Source organism: Spermophilus citellus, assembly GCF_964194105.1.
Source record: "Spermophilus citellus genome assembly, chromosome: 11".
NCBI classification, from domain to species: Eukaryota; Metazoa; Chordata; class Mammalia; order Rodentia; family Sciuridae; genus Spermophilus; species Spermophilus citellus.
In genome coordinates this window covers 56,811,057-56,836,821 of record NC_138192.1, presented here as the reverse complement: position 1 = coordinate 56,836,821, position 25,765 = coordinate 56,811,057, and the positions used below count along the sequence as shown (strand labels likewise).

General features: G+C 38.9%; 1 protein-coding gene across 28 annotated transcripts in view; it reads left to right on the top strand.

Annotated features, from left to right (window-relative positions):
* Window positions 1-25,765, top strand: part of NEB (nebulin) — a 215,778-nt gene that overhangs the window by 9,573 nt on the left and 180,440 nt on the right. For 27 of the 28 annotated variants that reach the window (XM_081262451.1, XM_081262444.1, XM_081262436.1 and 24 more), the window contains exons 7-27: window positions 274-378; window positions 1,039-1,143; window positions 1,773-1,877; window positions 6,766-6,870; window positions 11,144-11,248; window positions 11,960-12,067; window positions 13,746-13,862; window positions 15,344-15,448; window positions 15,539-15,646; window positions 15,747-15,851; window positions 16,300-16,398; window positions 17,477-17,581; window positions 18,560-18,667; window positions 18,751-18,864; window positions 20,058-20,159; window positions 20,257-20,364; window positions 20,454-20,558; window positions 21,514-21,612; window positions 23,552-23,656; window positions 24,440-24,547; window positions 24,631-24,744. In XM_081262451.1, the coding sequence (XP_081118577.1) occupies window positions 274-378; window positions 1,039-1,143; window positions 1,773-1,877; window positions 6,766-6,870; window positions 11,144-11,248; window positions 11,960-12,067; window positions 13,746-13,862; window positions 15,344-15,448; window positions 15,539-15,646; window positions 15,747-15,851; window positions 16,300-16,398; window positions 17,477-17,581; window positions 18,560-18,667; window positions 18,751-18,864; window positions 20,058-20,159; window positions 20,257-20,364; window positions 20,454-20,558; window positions 21,514-21,612; window positions 23,552-23,656; window positions 24,440-24,547; window positions 24,631-24,744 (2,235 nt within the window). The remainder of the gene's footprint in view (window positions 1-273; window positions 379-1,038; window positions 1,144-1,772; window positions 1,878-6,765; window positions 6,871-11,143; window positions 11,249-11,959; window positions 12,068-13,745; window positions 13,863-15,343; window positions 15,449-15,538; window positions 15,647-15,746; window positions 15,852-16,299; window positions 16,399-17,476; window positions 17,582-18,559; window positions 18,668-18,750; window positions 18,865-20,057; window positions 20,160-20,256; window positions 20,365-20,453; window positions 20,559-21,513; window positions 21,613-23,551; window positions 23,657-24,439; window positions 24,548-24,630; window positions 24,745-25,765) is intronic. The other variant, XM_081262441.1, reaches the window with a different exon arrangement.

Genomic DNA, 25,765 nt, shown 5'->3' with positions numbered 1-25,765 from the left:
CTTAAGAGGAGACTGAGGTAGAGGCTGTAGTCCTCCACATTGGAGCACAGTAAGGCCAAGAAGGAGCAGGCTAGAGATTCAGCCATGAAAGCAAAACAGTAGATGCAGGCTCTGTGTCAGTCTTTGGAGATCACAGTGTCCTAGATAAATTCAGAAATTTTGCCTTGGGATGCAGACTTAGTCATTGAGTTAATGATCTTCGTTGATAAGCTATTCTTTAATATTCTCACGTTTGAGCTTGTCGTAAACTATAACCATGCATCATTTCTGCAGGTTAAGTATCGAATGGACGGCGATGTTGCTAAAACTATATGTCATGTGGATGAAAAAGCAAAAGATATTGAACATGCAAAGAAAGTGTCGCAGCAAGTCAGCAAGGTGAGGCTGTGGCCTGGGTGGCTGGGCTATTTAACAGCAGGTATGTTACCTCTGCTTGTCCTGGAGGAGAAATGGGTGGGCTGATCCTGCTCACCAGTCCCACAGGCAGTCTGAACTAAAGGCCCACACTATCAGAAAGCCTCCACAGAAAACCGAGTTGCCTATCAGTGGATAGAGGATTCTGTGACGTGCCCAAAGAGGCAGCTGCAACTTAGCTCCGGGGGTGCTGCACAGAATGCAATCCCAATGTCCTGGAGACTCTTATTTCTTTATTTTTTAAGAATTTGGGGTGCTGAATTTCTATGAGAAATTTCCCAATTTCAAATGTATGCAATTCATTCAAAACCATTTTTAGAATAACATGCAAGTCAAAAGAAACATGTCTGCCACCCAAACTGAGTCATGACTGATTGCAACCTTTGAAGGAATCTGTACAGACTCAAAAGTAATGAATTAGTTCAAAAAACTAGAATTTTTAAGCGAAATCTTCCTAATTAGGTGAAGGTCTGATAGTATGTGGACATGGTCAGCATTTTCCTGGTAACCTATCCACAGCTTTTGCGAGAGGCCCCCTTTACTACACTATAGTCCCTCTGTTGTAGAAATCCTCATGCCTTGGGTGAGACATCCAGACATAAGTCTTCTGCTCTTTCTGTCTAGGTTTTATATAAGCAAAACTGGGAAGACACCAAGGATAAGTACCTGCTTCCCCCTGATGCCCCTGAACTTGTCCAGGCCATTAAAAACACAGCCATGTTCAGTAAGGTAAGCCTCTGCTTCATCATTACCTCCAGCTTCCTTCATGATCCCATCATAGAAATTTATTGCAATACCTGGTACATTCTTGACAATCTGGAATACAGTTCTCCAGTCTTTTTGTGAATAGCCTGGAGACATATAGGATTGCAAAGTGGGGCTTGGCAAAGAGGAGCCTCAGCTCCTCTCAAAGCTCTTGGGCAAAAGGGTACAGAATCTTTTGGGACCCTGAGAACCAGCTGGAACATGAATGGAGAGAAGGAAAACACACTTGAGAACCAGCTGAGATTGACAAAGTACTATTTTAAATTTTTTTGTAGCCCCTGTGCTATACTTCTGTTATCCCTGGCATAACCCTATTAGAGGTTTATGTTGTGGCAGAAACTATTGGACATGCTTCCTGGCTTCTGACACTTGTGTTGGCAGTCATTTCAAGAAGCAGGTTAAGTTCCAGGGAGGAGATAAATCCGACACATCTGTGTGGGTTTGATGGAAAAGGGGGATTACCTATGAATCTCATCTATCTCTGTTCTCAATTTGCCCTTGGTCCCTTAGGCCCTTAGTGAATAAGTTTAAAATCGTGCACTTTATGTGTGATCACATTTTATTTCATAACTTTTCACTCTTTTCGGATTTAGAAACTGTACACAGAAGACTGGGAAGCAGACAAAGGTTTGTTTTACCCATATAATGATAGCCCGGAACTGAGGAGGGTTGCCCAGGCCCAGAAAGCTCTCAGCGATGTAAGTGAACTGAAGTCGGCATGAGTGGGGTGTGTGGAGTTGGGGAATACTGGAGTTACACCTTCTGGCCAGATGTTCACTATGTGCCATTATTGCTAAGGAGTACCTCCAGAATCATTGTTTATGATATCTAATTTAAGTTAGACATAGAATGTGCTATATATTAGGTGTAATTTAGTCCAGTCCTTTCTTCTAATAGGTGAGGAACTTGAGCCTAAGATCACATAGGTAGGTCACATAGTGGCAAAGCCCAGACTGGTGTTCCTCCCACAAACCAGTGTTCTTTCCACTAGATCACGTGTGGTTCTCTAGGCTTTGTTTGAAGTTCTTCTGTGACAATGGAGTGGCATTTTTTTTTAACAGCTATGGAATTACAGCCACGCTCACAAATGTATTAAGTAAGCAGTATTATACAGGAACTTTGTGTTGCTGTCCTGGTCAACAAGTCTTAATGGTATTGTGTCTTACTTCTGCACAGAGACTGACAGGCGACTTGTTGAAACATGTTTGTGTGGTTATCCCACAAAGAGCTCTGAGCAATGGTGTCTGGAGAGGATATTTCAGAGTTAGCAAAAAATCACCAATCCCACTTGACAGAATTTTAATATTCTAGACATTGAAAATTGTATGTTAGAGGAACTTAAAAGAGTGAAGAAGCTCTCCTTAAAATTGAGAGCCCCACTCAGGCCTAGCACTTGCCCTTGTTTTGAGGTACTTTATTTCTTGACCCCTGGATTTGCTGGAAATCATATGGAAAATCCAAAGTCTCCTGATCTAGGTTTTAGCAGAGCTCTGTGTTATAAATACATGGTACTTGTTGTTCAACTGTTGAGCCAGATCCTTGAAACTTCTTATATTCAATATGGACTTGAGCTACTTGAGACCTAGTGAGATTTACTTGATTTACCAATGGGTGCTAGGGTTCAATCTTGTCCTGAACTGAAGTTTACATGCTAATTTGATGGTGCCTCCAACTTTTGAAGTATAATTTTTATTGCTTCTCATTTAATATCACCTGAAAATTTAGTGGATTCATTTTCTATCCCACTTTTCATGTGATGAAGATAAACTCTTACCTTTCCATAAGGGCAGGTGAGAAAATAAAGAAGGCTTAATAAGATCCTGAAGTCACATAGTACATAGAGTGTGGGTACCTACTTCTAAGATGAGCTTTTGATTCTGTAGTTCATGAATTCATAACATTGTTATGAGCCGTTAGCAAGTGATTAGTGATTATTTACTGAACTCCATTATGCATCCATACCTAGCAGGATAGGAAAGTACTACAAGAAGTGTTCATCTTTTCCTTTGAGAATTTATAATTAGGCTAAAATATGACCACGCTATATGTCCAACAACAACAACAAAATGTTAAAAACAAAATACTATAGTCTAATACCTGATATAAGAAAGGACACATACGTAATCAGAGAAGGCCATGTGGAGGCAGATCCAGAAGGGCTGGGTAGTGATGAAGAAGAAAGACATCCCAAGTGGAGACTGCACTTGAACGAGGGACCAAGGTCAAATGAGTCTGGATATCATGGAACAACGAATGTGAATGATGTGGTTGTGAGATTGCTGACAGCAGGACTTTAGAAATCAGACAAAATACCTTTGCCACAATAGGGGAGGCAATGAACAGCATCATTAAATGCTTGAGAGGGAAACAGCATGATAAAAGAATGTGGAAAAATTTTGATAGGCAATATGTTGAGTTGGGACTAGGAAAAACTAGAAACAGTGATATTTGTAGAAGTCTATTTTAGTGATATAGATGGATCAGATGGTGGGGGGTAGAGACGAAGAAAGTAATTGATGGTAATAAGTATTAACAAATGTTAATGATACTGGATGCTGGAGATGGAGAGAAAGAAGTCATAAATGAGTTTATGATCATAGATAGGTGGTCAGGGTGAATGTGGTACACCTGATAAAGATGCACGAATGGAAAGAGAAGCAGATTTGTTTTAATGGAAGGAATATTCAGATCAAGGCATTATAAGAATATATAGAAATTTAGAATGTCAAAGAGATCAGAGATTAGGGCAAGAACTCAATACTTAAAAGTCATCAGAGCAAAAATGGTAGCTGGGGACTTGAAATGCATGAGGGAGGCAGAAGAGTGCAGGGCCAAGGGCAGCACTGGAGGACACCCACACTTAGGACATCTGGAGAGGAGCCAGCAAAGGATGAGATCAGAGAAGCTGAAGGGGGACCAGGAAATGCCATGTCATATAAGCCCAGGGAGAGGTTTCCAAGAAGACACTTAATCTCCTGTATCTCCCTTTATCCATGAAACAGAGGAAGGATTACCTCCATAGCAGTCTAGTGAATGTCAAACAATTGATTTGGCTACACTTTTGAGAGAGCACAAAAGAGAACATAATGAAGGAGAATACATAATAATGAAATCTACTCTTCTTCAGTAGGACCTGGCAGTTACAGTAGAGCTTTTGTTTTGATTGCAGACCAAGTATGCATGAAGTATCAGATTATCAACATGCACCACAAACTTCTACAAATATCCAGCATAGAGCCCTAAGCAAGCATTTGTTCACAGAACACACCACTGGGTAGGCATATAGGTTTTCAGCTAGGGGCTTAGATTTAGATGTTCCTGCTCCCTCTCCTGTCTCTTCTTCCTATGACAATTTTAACTCTACTTACCGTAGTTCCCTTATTATGTAAGTAGAGGCAACATATATTACAAATACCAAGAGAGTCTTTAAGTTGATCTATTTCTTTTTAAAAACTATTTCTTAATGTTCATAACACATTTTTCCCCTTTCTTTTCTTTTTTCTTTTTTGGTGACACTGAGAATTGAACCCAGAACCTTGCACATTCAAAGCAAGCTCTCTACCACTGATCTTGCAGAATTATAACGAGACAGAATTCTGAACAAGTTTCTGAGAAAATTGGACTTTTAGATCTGATTTCTCTGAAACTTCTTGACAGAATGTCATTTGGAATAAGCATTTCTCCTGTTTGCATGTTATCTTCTCCCTAAGGACTTAAGCAGGCATGGAAAATTCCAGTTGGCCTATGCCTGAAATAAAGTCTTCACTTACTTAAAAGAAACTTAGTGGTGGAATTTATGCCTTTTATGCATTTTTAAAACTGCTTTGTATCCCAGTTGATTTGATGTTCATGAAAGCTCTTGTTACAGGCACTAGACAGATGGGGTAAGATACAGTTAGACTTGGTTAAAGAATAAAATGATTAGGACCGTGGAATTATCCAATCTTTTTTTTTTTAATTAAGAATACTGGTTGTGGAAGGAAAAAAATTGTAGAAGTCTCACAGTTGTGTGACAGAAGAGTTGGGATAATATTCCTGTTGTCCTCTCACAGACTTGGTGTGTAAGACCCACATTCTGAAATCAGTCACTGAACGTTCCTCCAAGTCAGGGACCATGCAGGCCACAAGTGTTCCCAATGAGAGGACATTCCTTTGCCATCCCAGGACTCACTGTCCAAGAAAAAACAGACATGTAGACAATTCCTTACAGTGTTATCTGAAGGAGGTAAAGGTCACCTTGAGTGAGGTCCCTAGAGAAGGAAACTGCGTCTACTTTGGGAGTCAGGGAGGGCTCATGCCGTTGTGTACTGGAGACAAAGGAGGGCAAGTCATGCCATCCTGAGACCAGGAGAAGCAGCAGCAGTTTCAGACAGATGGGGAGTCAGTGGGGTTGGGATATTCCTGAGAGAGGAAACAGCATACAGAAGGCCCTGAGGAATTTGAGGGCCACATATATCTAAGAATCTTCTATGGATAGTTTCACATTAATGGAGGTGGGGCCACAATTGGTGGAAGAAAACTCCAGAAGAGCCAATAATAAAGAGAAAAAGAAGAACAAGAGTGAAAAGGATGCATGACTCGTGAATACCATCCTTACTTTAAGGTGATAGAGGTCTTTTAGAGGCTGAAGGGAAGGCCTTGGTGAAGAGGAGAGATTGAAACTGTGAGAAAGGAAAGGGGTGACCGTCAGAACTGGGCACAAGGGGCAACAGGAAGGAACGGTACCCAGGGTGCAGAAGCTGGGCCCTTTGGAAGGGATGCTTCTCCTAGGAGTCAGGGCAGGCAGTGGGAGGGGCAGGGGTGAGTTGGAGAAGAGTAGCCTTTGTTTACAATGGGGAGCTGAGAGTAAGGTAGAGTTGACTGGGAACTTAAGGACAGTGCTGGGGTTTTAGACTGGTTTTGGGGCATAGGGGCTGACCAGAGACATACTATGGGATGCTAAAGCCTTCTTGAAGACAAGTGGCAAATGGATACCACAAAGTTATAGAGTATTGGATACAGAGACCAAACCAAGTTGTTCACAGAACATACAAGTGGGTAGGCCCATAGATTTCAAGCTAAGGGCTGGGGTTCAAAGCTTCTTCCCCTATACCTTCTTCCTGTGTCCCTCTTAGTCCTACTTATGTTATCATTACCCCATCCATAGATTTGTGTGATTTTTCTTTTGTAACACTCAGCATTCTTGGCATAAGAACAGAAAGTATGTGATAGTGTTGACCCACAACTGAGGCCTAATTAAGTAGGAATGGAAAAAAGACAAGATACTGAGAGTTGAGGATGCTGGTGAAAAAGAAAAATTGAAATTATACAACATGGTATGAAAACAAATGGAAGGAAACAAAAGATCTAGAGTCAAGAAGACCCCGGAAAAGAGAAAAGACTCAAAGACATAGAAATAACTAGCTGTACTGAGAACAAGGACATGTACTGTCTAGAAGGACAAATTATGATAACATGGGTACTAAAACTGAAGACTTCATACAAAGATGGAAGCATCATCTTTTTAAAAAAACATGCTAATAAATGGAATATGAGAAATGGTATAATTTTATGACTCATGAGCATTCCTGTCTTTTATTTTGTCAGATTACCTACAAAAAAGGTCACACCGAACAGCAGTCTCAATTCACATCTCTGGCTGATCCTCCAGATATCGAATTTGCCAAGAAAGTAACTAATCAATTGAGCAAGGTAAGTAAACAGAGCTGGGACCCTGTATCTTTTGGAAATTCTGCTTAATGATTTCAACCATTTAAGAAAGAAACTAAAGGTGAATTGAAAACAAAACAGAATGTTTTCTGCATGTGAAACCAAAACTCTACAGCAAGAGTAACACCTCTATCCATACTATAAACAATGTTAATACGTTTAGCCAGCTTGATGACTTGGTCATTTTTAAATGTCAAAGTCACCTTTTGAAAACAGAGCCTGTGTCCTAATGTCACTTGACATTTTTACTTATGAGACTAATACTAACAGAGTAACTTGAATAACTTCCATAGAGGATCCTTCCATAGAGGATCTGGGCTAATTTGGTGTGAAGACACTTTACAATTTTATACAATCAGGTGTGCACAGATAAGAACGTGTGAGTGGGCCCTCAGACACAGCTTAGCTGACAGCACTGGGCAGTACACTCCATAACTTTTAAGGCCCTAGCAAGCAGCTTAGTCTGCCTATATTTAGGCTGGTGAACTAGCTCAGAGGAATGCAGCCCTGATAAGGAATGCAGAGACAAATGTTGAACTGCTGAATAGGCCCATGCTGAAGTCCTGTTTTAAATTGGTCCAAATCAGGTCACTTTCTCCTGGGATACTGCTGCTTTTAAATACCTTTCTTTGTCCTCGGTGGAGTTGAGTCTCAGTTTAGTCTTCTGCTTGAATTTTCATGGAACCTCAAGATTTCTACTTTAAAAAAAAATTATCTTGGGCCAGGCATGATGGCACACACCTGTAATCCCAGTGGCTCGGGAGACTGAGGCAGGAGGATCACAAGTTCAAAGCCAGCCTCAGCATCTAAGGGAGGCTCTACACTTAGTGAGACCCTGACTCAAAATAAAAGATATAGAAAAGGGCTGTGGATGTGGCTTAGTGGTTGAGTGCCTCTGGGTTCAATCCCTGGTACAAAAAAAAATTAAAAAAATAAAAAATAATTTGCTGGTGGGAGTAATATTTCTTTCCTAGAGAATGAAAAAAAGATACAGATGATGAAATCACTTCAGTGTTTGCTTTTGTGGACTACACTGTAGAACCAGGAGCTATTTATAGAAAGAATCTAGAAAGTATAGTGAATTTTCACTAATAAGAAAACACCAACCTGACATTTTTCCCAGGGCTAAGCAGAAATTAACTTAAGAACTGTGTAAAGAGATGATTACTGAAAATGTTGCTATTGGAAATAAGATTGGGGAGGACAATTTATCTTTTAAAATAAAAAAGTTGTTTTTAAATGGTCATTTAGAGATAAAAAAGAATATTTTTTATTTAAAGCATATTTAAAAAGATGTCTTACTAAGGAAATATTCTTTTACCTTATTTGAGTATGCAATGTTGGCAATTTTAAAAACTCACTTTAAACCCCTCTATAATAATTTTTTTTTCACCAATTTAGGTTAGCTAGATTAGAACTATGCTTTTCAATCTGGTAACCACTAGCAAAATGTGACTATCAGGCCTTTGAAATGTGACCAGTATAAACAGAGTATATTAGTCAAGTTGGGCTCTGTAACAAAATGCCATACACAAGATGGCTTAAACAACACACATTTATTTCTCACAGCTCTGGAAGGTGGAAGTCCAAGATCAAGGATTCAGTTCCTGGTAGGGCCTCCTTCTTGGCTTGTGGATAAGCCACCTTCTTGTTGTACATGGTAGAGACAGAGAGCTGTGTTCTCTTTTACCCTTCTTATAGGGACATGACCTCATCTAACCCTAAGTATTTCCAAAAATGTCCACCTCTAACTACCATCATATTGGGGGGTCAAACCTTCAACAAATGAATTTGGGTTTGGGGGAAAATTTTGTTTCATAACACTCAAAGCTCTATATGTGAGAAATATACACTTGGCCTTGAAAACTTACTAGGAAAGAAAAAAACAATGTGAAGTAGCTCATTATTTTATATGATTACATGTTGGAATGACAATATTTTGCATTTAATGGGTTAAAGTATATTATTAATTTCCCACCTGTTCCTTTTTACTAAAATGCCCTTCATTGTATGTCTATTGGAGATTACCACTCTATTTGGATAAGGTGACAGTGTAGGGTACTTTGAAAGCATTGCCAGACCTGAGTTTACCCTTGTAGTACAATATGAGATAAGGGGAGAGTGGCTGTGGATAAAGGTCACTGGATTTGACTATAGTGACATAATTCATCCTAGTCTTATCTAGATTTCCAAGTTCTTAATGACTATTGTGCATTCAGAATAATAATCATGCTGGAGATTAATGCTTGTGCTTGGCAGCACTCCATTTAGAAAGAGAGGCGCATGGCTGCCAAGGGTGACTTATCTATGGGGCTCTTCCCTTCTCTTGAAGTCTCCCCCATTAACAAGCTCTTCTGACCCATATTCCTACATCATCATGTCCTCTTTCTCTCCAAAAAAAAAAAAAAAAAAAAACTCCTTTACCGACTCTCATGCATTTAAACACTTGGCATTCCCTTGCCAGATTGTATCTTCCAGATCCCTCCTTTGTCTTACAGTGCAGATGGTAATGGTCACATATCTGCAAGAGTTATATTCATAGTACATTCTATTTATCAGCCTTCCTTATTATTACCTGTCAGAAGAAATTCTCTTACCTTTGTCTTTGGCTAAATTAATGAGCTACCTGCTAGCACCCTCTCCTGGCTCAGGTGTATTCTATAGCACTAAATGCAGATGGATAGGTAAACAAATTGGTTCATATCAGCAGATATTCTTGGTGAGGAAAATAGGTGCCCTGTCACCACCTAGAAGTGGGGTTCTGAATGGAACACTTGGAGGTCCCTTCAGTTCCCCTGGGCCTGCCTCTCTACTTCCCTCCAGATTTACAATAGTAAAAACATAAGATTTTATGTTAGAAACTGGAATATAGAATTTTTTTTTAAAAGAAAATCTTTCAGCAACATATTGTTACATAGCAAAAAGCTCTGTTCTTCTGAAATGGAAACTCTATTGCATAGAATTGAGAAGACTCCTATTGATTTTACAAGAAGAGATTTGATTGAGTCAGGAAGGTAACTCTGGGCCCACAGTTGGCAATAAAAATACCAGTTGGGACCCCTTCCATGCTCTCTGAAAGGATAACTTCTATGAATGGGGCCATCAGGAGTCTCAGGTTTAGCTATTCACAGAAAAAAAATGTGATTAACTAACTAGCTTTATATTCCTTTCTATTTAATAACCATATAAAAACTAAGATGCAAACATGGAAAATAGAAAATGAGGTCATATGTTTCACCAAGACATTAAGGGTTCTGATTGGCAGTTCAATGGAAGTAACTTTAGTTGACTTCTGGGGAGGATAGACGATGCTTTGGGGACAGAATCTTGGTCTATTTATTGACATGTGGTCCCCTCTTAGCCACAGAAGGTGTCCTAGAGCTTGTAATTGTCCCAGTGTATTTTCCTCTATTGAACAAATGAAAAGAGTAGGGAAATTTAATTCTTTTCTCTAGGTGCCCACTGGTCAATTCTGAATTCACTGGAGTGGGAGGGGAGTGGTAGGGGGAGTTGGATGTCACACCCATGTGATGGTATTCCATGTGTCACCACAAAATGCCCCAACGTGCACAGTGAGACTCCTTAGATGGCAGAGAGGTTCCATTGGCATCTGCCTCCCTCTTCCTCTTACTCCTCCAGCTATAGGGCTTTGTCCTTTTAACTTCTCTCCACCTGCAAATTCAGGGGAGGCCATGATTTCCTCAGCAGCTAACAAGAACAGAGTCATCCTGGACTCAGGAGTGGACTACAAGTGATCCATCTCCACCCTGACCCATTTCAGCTGCTGTGTAGGAAGAAATAATAATCTTTAGTTCAGATAGGTTAAAAAGGCAGGAAGGACCTTGAAATGAGGGGTCTGGTGGTCTTATACTCTGTTTTATATCTTGTTTTAATATCTTTTTAAAAATCAGACATCTGTCTTTCACTGTGAGGATTAATCTCCTACTCAATTTTCATTAATCTATTGACACAATACCTATTTCTCAACAGGAGCCCAAGGTTTGGCCCTATTATTTAGGACTATCTGCTGCTTCTAAACTTCAAATTGCATTACAAAGTTCTCTGTATCTTGGTTTTGGGATGCGTCAGGCCTGAGTGCCCCTCCCAATCCTACAGTTTTCTTCCTCTGACAGCAAGCAGGATGAAGGGCTATATCCCTACCAAAAAAAAAAAAAAAAAAAGAGTTTAGAAGATCTTGAATTATGTGTTCATAAAGAACCTCTGAAATTTTAAGTGTTTTCTTTTTTTCCCTTAGCAAAAATACAGAGAAGACTATGAAAAGAATGTCAAAGGCAAATGGAGTGAGACACCTTGCTTTGAAATTGCAACTGCCAGAATGAATGCCGATAACCTCAGCACAGTAAGTAGGAACAGAAGGCTAGGTTTCTTAGCAGGGGACCCTCTTTCTGCATGACTTCTAGCCATCTACCACATCTCAAGTAGTGCTAGAGCCCTGGAGGTCCCTCTTCTTAGGGACAAGAGGTGATGCAGAGTTCCTATTTTAAAAGAAATCCTATGAACTCTTTCCTTTTAAAAATTTATTTTGAACAAATGCCCTTATTTTTACCTCAATTTTCACAGGAACAAAATGGTGAGACCCTCTTACTGATTGCAAAGTGCAGTTGGTATAAGTTAAAAGGGCTCTTTTGTGTTTATTCTATATGAATCCCACCATTATATGCTATTATAATGCACCAATAAAAATATGGAAAAAAAATAAATTTATTCTTTGCATGGGGCACCAAACTACCTTTGTAAAATTGATTAATTTAGTTTCTTTTAATGGGAAGTTGGAAATTTAATTGTTCTTTTTCTTCACTCTGCTTCTTGCTTTCAAGAAGCACTTTCTTAGTAGCCATAACAGGCCTTTCTAATTATTTTTCCAGCTTATTCTGATTGTTCTAAATCTCCATTAAGTTGCTGATCATTTTTGCAAGAGTACCACATTCTCTAATTGTAATCTGACCTCTTAAACCAAGGGGTGTTTGGCTTTGGATGACTTCAAATGCCCTGTGTCCTCTCATGTGAACTCTTGCACAGTTTGTTCTCCAGTATGTTTATTGTTTTACAGAGGAAATATCAGGAAGATTTTGAGAACCTCAAAGACCAGATCTACTTTATGCAGACCGAAACACCAGAGTATAAAGTGAATAAACAAGCTGGGTTGGCAGCTAGCAAGGTATGAGGGATTGTCCTGTTGATCTTGATGGTTTTAGTGGGGTAAATTTCTAACTCTGCTCTTACACATAATGAAAAAGGAAGGGTGGGTTTTGGAGGGAACTATCAAGGTTGAGACCAGTGAATTTCAGGCATTTGAAGAGCAGAATAAAAACAATAATAGATCAGCAAAAGGAGGTAAGTGCAGAAATGGGAAAGAGCCGTATAAGCTGAGGAGCAGGTGAAGTGGGAAGGGAGTCATCAAGAGTATCAGATGTTTCTGAAGTAGGTTTGCTGACACCTGGGTGGCAATCTGCAGAACAATTTGGTCAAATCTACTTGGAGAGGGTCCACGAGTGAATAAGAAGGAAAAAAATTGAAGTGATGAGTATATTCAACTCTTTCAAATCATTTTCCTGGTGGGGAGGGAAGAAAGAAAATGGGGAAGAAGCTGATGGAAAAGTGGATGAAGAAGGATTTTGTAAGATAGGAGAAAAAAAGAAACCCACCATGTTTCTATGATGGAAACCTTCAGTAGACAGGGGACATGGGTTGATGTTGGAAGACGGAGAATGGCTGGAGTGGCATCCGTGATAGGTGAAAGGGGACGTGATCTGGTGCTTAAGAGGAGGGATGGCTTTGTCACAAGCCCTGACAATCCACCCACATAATAGAGAAGTCTTTGTATCCCAGAAGCAGATAGGGGAGAGTGGGATTTGTGAATTTGCTCTCTGGTCATTTCCATTTTTCAAGAACATATATAATTCTATAAGGCAGAAAGGCTGTGTCTTCTACGCCAGTGGAGTCCCCTTGTGATACTGTAGGCTGCAGGATTAGTGCATCTGAGTTTCAGCCGTGTGTCTCTTGCCTTACGATACTAAGCTGATCCATTTTGTTTTCTGAGATTCTTCAATTGTTGGTCATTTATTTAGGATTCTTTAAACTTCTATGATTATCCCAACTGAAAGAATGATTTAGACTAGGGATCATGCTCAAAACCAGAATCTTGTTCTACCCCCCACTGATGTGCTCCTAGTGGGGCTTGAGGCTCTCCTCCCACCCCACCACCAACTTACTGCTTCTGCCAGGGCTGAAATGAAAAGTGCAAGTTGGGAAGGACAAAATGACAGGGTGAGGTTGCCACTATTTTTCCCACCACAGCTCTTTCCTCATCTTCCTGCTTGTGCATTAAATATGTGCTGCTCAACACACAGTCGCAGGTGAGGCATGAAAGAAGAGGGTGATGATGCTTCTAGCTGAGTTTCTTTAAAACTGTGTTGACAGAGAGGCAGCTGGAGGGTAAGAGCTGAGTGAAGATTCTACAGCAGCAGGCATCTGGGACCCGATGTGCTGTCATTATTTGTGTCATTCTCTCCCCCATTATTTATGTATCTTTTTTTCTCTTTGAGGGCTGGGACCATGTGTTATTCTTCCTTGTGTCTGTCTCAGAGCCAGGCACATAATCAACCTCCTATGGATATTTCTGAATAAATAAATGAATGAGAAGAAAAAAGTATCCTGGAAATTTATGCAGTTTCTCTGCCGCTATTATGAGTTACTATGAGTAAATAGTTTGTAAAATGTCAAGCTGCCATTTTTCTAAAAAGAAAATTGATTTGTGGAACTATGTCATAATACCCATGATGGAGATTGAGGACAAAAATAACTAGAGTTACTTTATCACTTTATTCATCCTATAGGTAAAATATAAAGAAGACTATGAAAAGAATAAAGGAAAAGCAGATTATAATGTACTTCCTGCTTCAGAGAACCCACTGCTCAGGCAGCTGAAGGCGGCAGGAAATGCCCTAAGTGATGTAAGTATACTCTTCTCAAAAAAGTGTCTTATAAACCTTGGCTGCAAGAATGATGTCTTTTTTCTTTCCATAATGACTAAATATATACATAACTTTACAAATACTTGAAGGTTAGGGAGTAACCATTTCATGGGAACTAGTTATGAATGCCTCTGAGTGGGATAAGGCTTAGTCTCTGCAAGCTTGGGGACTTAGTTCAATGAACAAGGAAATCCTCTTGTGGTTAGAAGCTCCAAGTGGCTGGACCTCTGTGGGCAAAGAACATAAGGAGATGTACAGTGATTTTGACAGAGCAGAAGACTTTCAGAGACAGATATTAACCCCAGAAACCATTGTTTGCTGACCACACAGCTTAACAGATTGCTCCCTGTGTCTCAGCAGGAATTTCTATTTTCTACATGTGGAATTAAGAGTCTGACTAAGCCAGTAGATGTAAAGTAAATTAGATAAATAAACCTGAGTTTGATATTTAAAGACTAATGACCTAAGACCAATTTGATCCCCCCCACCACACCACACACACACTCAATATGTGATCATTTGAGGTTTTTCTTTATGGTAGATTGTATTAAGCTTTCTCAATAGTTAATCATTTTATGCATCTCTCTGGGTGGGTTGGTTATCTTTTCTTTACCCTTGAAGGAAGTCAGTGCCATAGGAAATGTGTGCATGAGATTGGGGAGGGGTGGGGTGATGGGGCAAGTGAGAGAGTGCAAGTGTGCAAAACGGTTCTGGGAAATCAATACAAAACTTGTGCTTTGAAATGAAGGACATCTTTATCAATCATGTACAATCCCAGGCGCAAATCTGCTTTTGTTGATAAAAGCGGGAATCTAAGCACATTTTAAAAGAATAGAATCATTTTAGATTTTGAAAACCCAACATGAAAAATGTAACAATGATCTGCTTTCACAGCTGTGCATTTAAAACCAATAATTGATTCATTGCTGTTCAAGCTAAAGATAAATCCTAGCAGAGAAGAAGAGTTAGTAATGACTCATTGTTTGAATTCTCATATAGGCCTTATTTTGGGGGGATTTTTTTCCTCCCTTGGTACAAGAAGGAAGAGAGATTATGGATTTCTCCACCTATGTTTACTTCTTCATGAAGGTTTATTAAAAAAAAAACTTGTTCAAAAGTTCAAAACCTCCATGTGTGCCAGGGTATCCTTAGTGAGGAAATTATGTGCATTGAGAGAGACAAAGAATAATCTAGAGATACCCAAGCATCTGAACTAAGGCCTTGGTTAGAGGTGGAATATTGGTTTCTTAATTTTTAAAATGTTAAGGACTTAGGCTTTACAATACTTGCTAATAGAAAAGCCTTGTGATTCATGGCACCCCATGTTTGACTGTCAGCTTTTAAGAGAGTTGACAGGCAATATCTTTTCTTCTTTTGTTTAGTTTTGGAAAATACGAGTGTTCTAATCAGCGTGGGAGTGACAGGAATCTATTTTAACTTATTTTTTTTTTCTTTGACAGAAACTATACAAGGAAAACTATGAAAAGACAAAGGCAAAGAGCATGAATTACTGTGAGACCCCCAAATTCCAGCTTGATACTGTTCTACAGAACTTCAGTAGTGACGTAAGCAATCCTACCCCCAAGGTTAATAAGGACCCATCATTTGATAAATTACTTAATCAATGAACAAATGAAATACATTTTGTCTTTCAGACTAAATATAAAGATTCCTACTTAAAGAATATTTTAGGACACTATGTAGGCAGCTTTGAAGATCCATATCATTCACACTGCATTAAAGTCGCAGCCCAAAACAGTGATGTAAGTCCTAAGACAGTTGTTTGGCTTTCCAAACAGCACATGTTGGGGGGCATGAATACAATGGTTGCATCTTTTTATCTACTTCTTTTTCTCTTCTTAGAAAAACTACAAAGCAGAATATGAAGAGGACAGAGGAAAAGGCTTCTTCCCCCAGACCATAACTCAGGAATATGAAGCCATCAAGAAACTAGATCAGTGTAAAGATGTAAGTCTGTAGTGTGAACTCGGAATGTTATTGCCCTCTATAGTGTCTAGTGGTCAAGATAAAGTTAAAATTTTGACACTTATGCAAATGTAAGTGAGGAAATTGTAAGAAACCAAAATCTATCTTGTAATAGAGTAGCTATTTTCTTCCTTTGGCATTCCCACATTTCAAGAGCTTATTCCAGCTCGTTTTTCTTAAATGAGTTATGGGGACTCTGAGGACATGGGAAGGCTTTTCAGATAGCTGTAAGAGCATCCCCCAAACTACAGACTATAAAACTAAAAAAACTAAAGTTTTTAGTTTTAGTTTTTTAGTCTAGTTAGAACTAGACTATAGTCAGTGAATGTTTTATTAGCGTTGAGGGGGTAAAGTTCTGCCTGTGATTCAGCCTATGGACCACCTTGGATTTGACAGGTGCTGATAAAACAAATCCCTTTGCTTCCTACAGCACACCTATAAAGTCCATCCAGATAAAACAAAATTCACGCAAGTTCCCGACTCTCCAGTTCTGGTACAAGCCCAAGTCAATTCCAAGCAACTGAGCGATGTAAGTTCCTCTAAATAGCTAGGAAATCGACTTATAAGGGAGAGTATTGTATAATTCTATATGTGAAACTTAGTTTTATTTCTTTATTAAAGGTCTGGTGATAAAACCCAGGGCCTCATTCATGCTAGGCCAGGGTTTTAACATTGAGCTATATACATCCCCAGCCCATAAAATCCAATCTTTTGTCACATTTATAGGAAAGGTTGTGTAAATTTTAACAAGTTTAACTTTTATATATCTGTAATCACCTAAAATATTTTCCTGTTTGATTGTCTTCAATCTTCCTGGGAGAATAATGCTTCTGTGATAGAAACTGATGTACCCCCTTAAAGCATGGAAAATATGAGTCCTGGAATCAGACTAAACTTCCAGCTCTGTCACTTATGACCAGGTGGCCATGTTCTTTAACATCTCTGTGCTTCATATGTCCCTTGTTTAATTTATGGCTGTTGTGGAAATCAAGTGAAAGGGGAAGTGTGAATAGCATTCAAGGTGGCCCTGACAAGGTATTCAACATATGGGATTTCTCTCTCCCAAAGAAGTTTCTGGGAAATGGGAGTCTTTGAGACAATTTTTTTTTTTCATTTAAGCTCTGAGTATGAATTTCAAAACTTGTGTTAAAGGATAAAAATACAAGTGATCTCAGCAGATTCATAGTCATAAATGAAGGCTCCTGTTGGAGCATCGGCAGCGCTGATGTACGTGAGGTGACACGCAGGGATGCTTCTCTAGAAGTGAAGCATTGATAATGAAAGGAAGATGGACTATGCGTGTCTCAGGACCTAGCGGGCCCACTGTGGCATGCACAGGAGAGGGGTGGGGTGTGGGAAATCCACTTCATTCCATGAGGGTCTTGCCATGGTGACTCTTGTGGTATCAGTTGTCAAAGGTCCAGCACATGGGCTCAACAAAGCAGGGTGGCCAGCTGGAGCTCTGGATCTCTCTTTCATCTTAACAACTTTGTTCCTTCAAAAAATGTTCCATGCAAGAGAAGTTTTTTAATTTTGCAGAAATTTTTCTCCTGAACTAATTGGTTCTCTTCTACCCTTGCCCCACCCAACACCCCTTTCTCTTTTAGCTAAATTACAAAGCTAAACATGAAAGTGAGAAGTTCAAGTGCCACATACCCGCTGATACTCCTGCCTTTATCCAGCACAGAGTCAATGCTTACAACCTGAGTGATGTAAGTCCCATTCCCACTGTACCATGTGGGGTACTGACAACCAGTGCTTTTATCTTTGAATTGCCTCACTGCAGTTTAATACAGGCTTCAATGTTAAAGATGGAAGAACAGTTAACATTTACATCATGTTGACATGTCTGCCAAGGTGACTATGAGAGTTTACCTTGTAAGATGTGTATAGCCATCTTATAAGTAGCTTCATTCAGTTAGGAAATCTTAATATCTTTTAACCAACCCTAAAACTACCACCTCTCAAGTATGCTTAATTGCAAATCTAGGTATTAGATCTTTTCACCATATTTTCATTAATGTTATGCCACAATTAATTTTTTCAGAACCTGAAATTTTAGATATAATTTCATTTCCATTTATTCCCCAGGCCTATAATGTCCTTATTTTACACAAATTATACTTATTTCTCCATGTAAAAGAACTTGCACTAATGAGAATGCAGAGTAGTTAAAGGGCAGAAGGCCAGGTATCTATTGCCGTCTTTCATTTTCTGAGCTTAATTTTGTAGAAAAGTCAAATTACCCTTGAGGATCTCAATTTCTTCAATTCTATAAATGAATTCTAAGATTATCTGGCATCAATGAGTACAGTAATGATTCATAAAATAACCTTTGCAAAGGATTTAGAGATCAAATGAAAGTGATGCCCTTATACCATAAAAAGTAAGTTAACTGTAGAATATTTGTGTGCCACTCTATAAAACATTCAGTGTTTAGAAATCAAATATTAGTATGAAAACTGGCATTAATTTAATGAAAGATTCTAAGGGAAAGCAGAGAAGCCTGATCTTGGAGAATTACAAATTCTAGCTTCAGAATTATCTGAAGTATGCATGATTTCCTCAACACTGCCCAGAGTCTGTCTGTTTGATATTTAGACGAGGTAATAGTTACCCTTTAGACGTTAGGTGTAACGATACACTTATCACTGTTGTTCCTGTTCCTTTGCTGAAATTTTCCTGTCAAGAATGTTTACAAGCAAGACTGGGAGAAGAGCAAAGCTAAGAAGTTTGAAATTAAAGTGGATGCCATCCCTCTTCTGGCAGCCAAAGCCAACAGCAGGATTGCCAGCGATGTGAGTATGGCCCTTCCATCTGGGCAGGTGGCCCCAGGCTGTGTCCTGGTGAGTGGGCTCCAGCAGGTGGGATGTCTTTGCAGGTGATGTACAAGAAAGACTATGAGAAGAGCAGAGGGAAAATGATTGGAGCCCTCAGCATTAACGACGATCCCAAGATGCTGCACTCCTTGAAGACGGCCAAAAACCAGAGTGATGTGAGTGTCTTTGTAAATCACTCTTACTTTCGGATTTGGCCACACTGATGTTTAATATAACCTTCAGTTGTCTATTAGTTAGCCTGATATCTCAGGTGCACGATGACAAATCAAATGTGAAAGGCCAGATGATTAAGAAAGATGAACTTTCTCATTTTTACTGATGTCTCTGTACTTTGAGGTGACACTAAGTGTTACAAAGGTCCCTTAGTGTCCTCTGTCTCATTAGGAGGGAAAATGTACTAGCCATATAATTTTCTTTATTGTTTTTCCTAGAAATGGGCTCCGTATCTTAGTATGTTTAATGTATGTAGCATATGGCATGTGTGTATTCATTCAGTGCCCTGAGCTGATTAAAGTTGTTTGCAAAGACATAGGCAGGAAAATAAAAAGCAAGTCGTGAGAAAACCAATTCAAAGACAAAAAGTAGGAAAAACTAGATAAAACATAAACTCAAAACCAAAGTATTTTACTTTAGGAATTTTATAAAATATCAATCTCATTGTAAAAACTTTAAAACACTTGCTAAAAATAAAACTTTTCCCAAAATTGTTTTTCTAATTTCTATTAAGAAAATAATATCCCCTACCTTTCATATCATTCACAAGTGTTCTTATCTTTATTGAATATATTTTTGGATTTCTATATGAGAGAATTAAAAGAAACTAGAAGAAAGATGATACATATATTAAAAACAAAAGTCATCTTTTCATGTTTTGCTATTACAAAAAAAAAATGTTAGAACTTAATGATAAAGCCAATTTCTGGGAGTGTAATAAACTGTGTTTTCACCAAGTGCTAAACTGATGCCGCTTCTATACTATGCCCAAGTATCTAAGGTCCACCTTATACTGTTACACCACATTTTGCACCTAAAAAAAATTCATTTTTCTCCTAAAACATTCAAATGGAATGAATTATTTTAGGACAGTAACTTTCCTGAATAATAGTATTGATGTGCTATAATTTATTCAGTCTGACAAATATTGGGACAAATAATGTAAACACATTTATGGTTTTTAGCAGATGAGATTATACAAGTCATGAGCCTCAAACATATCCATCCTGATTTTCTGCTTAGTGGAAAATACATGTGGAGAAAATACATTGGTAAAAGGGAGGCGATGACATGCCAGGCTTTTTATTCCATGATATGTATTTTTCTTTGTTTAATTTTCTTTTCCCTTTGACAGAGATTATACAAGGAAAACTATGAGAAGACAAAAGCAAAGAGCATGAATTACTGCGAGACCCCTAAATATCAACTTGATACACTGTTGAAGAACTTCAGCGAGGTTTGAGTGGCCCTGGTTATTACCTCTGGGGTGGGGAGGCTTTCCTCTTGTTTGACAGATGACTATTAATATGAGTTGTGCACATTTTCTTTTTCAGTCTAAATATAAAGATTCATATGTAAAGAATATTTTGGGACATTATGTAGGCAGCTTTGAAGACCCATATCACACACACTGCATGAAAGTTTCTGCTCAAAATAGTGACGTAAGTTTGAAGACAATTATTCACGCCTCACAGAGACATTGTTTGGAACAATAGCAATCCTGATCTATTTTTATTTTTTCTCATTATAGAAAAGTTATAAAGCAGAATATGAAGAAGATAAAGGGAAATGCTACTTCCCTCAGACAATAACACAAGAATACGAAGCAATTAAGAAGCTGGACCAGTGTAAAGACGTACGTCAGCTGCCCTGGATTCTTGAAATTGGGTTTAGGGTTCTTGTGACATCTAGTGGTAAATTTAGCAGGAATTTAAATACTAACATCTAGTGGTTAGCCAGAGACATTAAATTTAAAATTTTGCTTTTTGGGTAGAATCAGGAAACACAAAAATTACTACAAAGAAGTCATTTCATTATGAAGTAATTTTAGGTTTTATAGAGCTTTACTGTCCTTAGTTTATATGTATGCAAATTCAGGGCAAAAGGAGGACACACAGGTTGGAGAGAGGTTTGGTATTTGCCATTCCGCAAATTTACAAGAGGGGCTGGCAGGTGCCAGGCACTGTCCTTGGTGCTGGGAAAGGATAGAGAACACAGTGAGATGCCTCTCCTGGAGCTTCCAGGGAGGAAGTGACAGATGATAAACAAAGGAAGAGAGCTCAGAAGCGAGAAAGATACCAAAAAATGATGAGAAAATGAGGGATTAAAACAGGATGCTGTTGAGAGAGTGGTTCAGTGCCTTGAATTACAAGGTCAAAGAAGGTCTGAGACAGACTGTACAACCACACCAAGACGAGCGGTAGAGAAGCAGGAAGAACAGCCTGAAAGGATGAGGTTACTGTGATACTGGGGAGGGAAGAGTAGCAAGAGGTAAAACGGCAGGAGGTGAAGGAGGGTGGATCCTGCAGGGTTCCTCCACCATGGTGCAGTTTAGATTGCAAACAAAATGCAACGGAGAGCCACTGCAGTGCTTCAGCACTGAAAGATGAGTGACTGGGATGTAGCAGAAAGACGAGATAACTGCAGGAGGAGAGAGGAGGAAGAGCAAAAAAGGACTTAAGAATGTTATCAATCAAGTTTTCAAGAATAAAACAACTTTTGGCTAGAGCCTTTTCATGCTTTAGTGTGTATACAAACAAGAATATGAAGATATAGCATAAAATTTTATTGAAGGATATCTTCTTTTCTAGCATACCTATAAAGTTCATCCGGATAAGACTAAATTCACGGCAGTCACTGATAGTCCTGTACTACTGCAAGCCCAGCTCAACACCAAGCAGCTCAGTGATGTAAGTGCCTGGCTGGTGCAAGTGTGGGTGACCCAGAGTGCTTGGCTTATTTAAAATGTCAGCATTTACAAGCTTATTCTTCATGGACTCATCTACCATCTCAATAATGTTATTTTTTGTTGAATAAAATGCAAATAAAGCTCCTAGATTTAAATGGAACTTAAGGAAAACCATGTTAGACAATAAAAGTAGCTCACATTTCTTCAATACCTCATTGATTTTTACTAGAAGTACCAGACTTATCATTAGGGTCTATCATAAGCACACTAAAACTTCATGCCGTCTTTTTAAATGAAGCACCAAAAAATGCATTTATTAGGGTAGGTAACAAGGCAAACATTCATATTCTTGAGTTTGCTAACAAAGATTTACAAAAAGAAAGCACACTAACAACGACTTCAGGCAATGATAAGGAACTAGTAGACAATTATCCTTCTGAATTAAAATAGAATGGCGTTGGAGAGTGGATGGGCATTTCAACCTTTTAGTTAGGAAAAGTGGAAGGCAGGAATGGCCCAAGCATGCTGGAATCAGGAAGAACAACATGCTTCCTAAACATGCACGTTCTTGTGATTACCCAGTGTCCCTGTTAATGTGTAGATTCTGAATCACTAAGTCTGGGGTAACCTCATGCTCTGAGTCTGTAAGAGTTGTTAGGTGCTGCTGCTGCTGCTGCTGTGATTGCTAGATACACTGTAAGTAGCAAGGTGCTAATGTGCTAAGTTCTAAAGTCAGGGAAAGATATAGTTCACCCAACTAGAAAATGTGTTTTAGTCACACAAGTTAGCTCCCATTCAATGGGTAAAGACAATAGCATTGGTATCACTTAAAAGTCATGTCAGTTCATATGCAACTTTCCCTAGCATGTTAACATTTTGGGACCCTATAAAAAACAGCTGAATACTAACCATATTGCCCAGGCTGGACTCAGCAAACTACAGAAGAATGTGGGGCTGTACAGTTGTCTAGTTACAGTGTTCTTCTTGTTGGCCCAGTTAGGCCACAGGCTCTGTCTTAGAGGTACTTAATGCACAGTTCTTAGTCTTGTGCATTTTGCTTTTAGCCCTAAAATTCAACAGCCTCATTCCTTCTTTATACTTGTACCTTATATCACCTTCTTAAAAATTTAAAGTCCGAAGTTTAATATTTTAATGAGAATTTATCTTTTTAGCCTAATATTTTACTTAGAGTTATTGGTGGCCTTTGTTACTATTCTGATTGCAGAATTTCATAGGTTTTGGGTTTTCAGGCCCACTAGGCACAGCCTAGTGGTGTTGATCAGATTTGTTCCCCATGTATATAGTCTAATAGTAATTACAAAATGGTGCCCCAAAGTCTGGTTATACCACCATCCCTGAAAGAGAAAATGAGAATTCAAATTCTGTGCTAGATTTTGACAGGATTGAATTCTGTTAAGAGTTATTTTTCTTTAAAAAAAATAAGAAAGAAAGAAGAGGGCCATCAAAAACTTTGGTATATATATTGCCCTACATAAATTGAAGGAAATTGCTACCCTGCACTGTTTGGATATCTGTCTTAATCTATTTTCTGTTGCTATAACAACATACCTGAGATCAAGTAATTTATAAAGAATACAGGTCTATAAATAAACCTCTCATATTTCTGGAACCTGGGAAGTCCAAGAATGTGGTGCCAGCATCTGGTGAGGCTTTCTTGCTGCATTATAATGTTATAGCAAGACAGATCTAGCCACCCAGAGCTCACTTTTATAACAAAACCACCCCTGTGATAGCCCTTTTATCCATTAATCCATGAGTGGATGAATGCATCCATCAGGGCAGAGCACTCATGATCCAGCCATCTCCCAGAGGTCCCACCTCTCAAATACCAATAATGTATGACTTTGTGATTTAACTTTGCAACACATAAAACTTGGGGATACATTCAGCCCATACTAATATCCTTTACTGTTTTTCAGCTGAATTACAAAGCCAAACACGAAGGCGAGAAGTTCAAGTGCAACGTGCCAGCAGATGCCCCAGAGTTTATCCAACACAGAGTCAATGCCTACAACCTGAGTGACGTAAGTACCGAAGCCTCAGAAGCCTGTGTGAAGAGAGGAAATGTCACAGGTGTTCATTTAAAAAGACAAAATTAGGAATTATGCATACACACCACTGTTGAGATTGTTACCGGAGCGCAAGTGGAACTTGTAAGGCTCAAAGCATTGAAGACCCTTACTTCACTTTCAGATTTTGTTTTCCAAGGCCTCTGTAATTATCAGAAGTATCCTCTCATTTATCCCTCTGCTAACCCCAGTAGTTTTATAAGGTATCTCTGATGTAAATATCCCATTTCACCTTTTACAAATGGTCATCATTTTGCATTATCCGTTATACATCAGGATAGCAGTCTTTAGAAAGTCCCCAGAAGCCAAGTGCAGTGGTGCATGTCTGTAATCCCAGTGGCTCAGGAGGCTGAAGAAGGAAGATCACAAGTTCAAAGCTAGTCTTAGCAGCACAGCATATGGAGGCCTCAAGCAACTCAGTGAGACCCTATCTCTAAATAAAATATAAAAAAGGGCTGGGGATGTGGCTCAGTGGCTATGCGCCCCTGAGTTCAATCTCCAGTACCAAAAAGAAACGAGAGTTTCCAGAACATTAAAGAGTGTTCTGGTACTTAACTTAGTGATAAGGAGGAAGTAACTAGATGATAAGTAAATCAATACTACCATTTGGTAAATAAGGTATTTCTAGGTAAAATAAGCCTACATATGCAAATTACGAATTTTTTAAAAAAAATTTTACTGGATTAATCTGTGTTCAATGTTGTTTTTATCATTTTCTGCTGAAATTTTCCTATCCAGAATGTTTACAAGCAAGACTGGGAGAAGAGCAAAGCTAAGAAGTTTGAAATTAAAGTGGATGCCATCCCCCTTCTGGCAGCCAAAGCCAACAGCAGGATTGCCAGCGATGTGAGTATGGCCCTTCCATCTGGGCAGGTGGCCCCAGGCTGTGTCCTGGTGAGTGGGCTCCAGCAGGTGGGATGTCTTTGCAGGTGATGTACAAGAAAGACTATGAGAAGAGCAGAGGGAAAATGATTGGAGCCCTCAGCATTAACGACGATCCCAAGATGCTGCACTCCTTGAAGACAGCCAAAAACCAGAGTGATGTGAGTGTCCGCTCATCTTTAGGGGGGCTTCCTTGTGAGCATGCTGGAGGGAGTGACATGAAAAAGCACCTTATGCCCTTCGCGCCCTCGTGTTCACATCTACACACCAACTCATCAGTTTACACTGATGAGAACTGGAGGAGGAGGAGTCCCCAAACTCTTGCACCTCTCAACATTGAGGACAGAAACCACTGCTGGGTGCTTGGTGTCCTTTTCATTTTGAAAAATATATTCAATAATAGCAATAGATTATTAATTGCCGTTCTCCAAGCCCCTTGGAAAACATCAATAGATGTTTTCATCTAGGTGTAAAATAACTTTTGAAATGATGATTTTAAAACTACTTTGGAAAAAAATGTCATGAATCACAAATACAAAATCTAAATATAGGGAGCTGGGGTTGTGGCTCAGTGGTAGAGCACTCTCCTAGCATGACATGAAAATAAATAAATAAAATAAAGATATTGTATCTATCTACAACTAAAAATATTTTTTAAAAGTTCTAAATATAGCTATTAATGCTTTTTATTGACTTCAGTAATTAGTACTGGCCTAGGTATAAGGAAAATACTCTGTTGATTATTGGCTCCTTGAGAATATCATTAAAAAATTTGAGCCACTTCTCTAGAAAAATGAACATTTTTTTTTCATTCCTCTTGCCTGAATTTCAGGGATCTTGTAGATACCCTTAAGAGCATCTATGGGGCCATCTATCATTTCCTGGTTAAGTTTCTACTCTACAGGGGAAAACATTTGCTATTGCAAATTACAGTATATATTGTGTTTTAAAAATGTTTAGAGTAATAATGATATCCAACAGAACTTGCAAATAATCAGTTTTTATTACAAAGGAAGATGTTTGTATCATGTCCTTTAATGTTAACATTTGGTACGTTTCTTCTTTATTATTATGTCAGTGCTCACATACCTAATGCTATCAGTTCACCAGTTCCTCATACCCTCTCAAGAAGGTTATAGCTCCCCATCAACACCATATGTGTCTTTATCTTTTGTTTTTAAC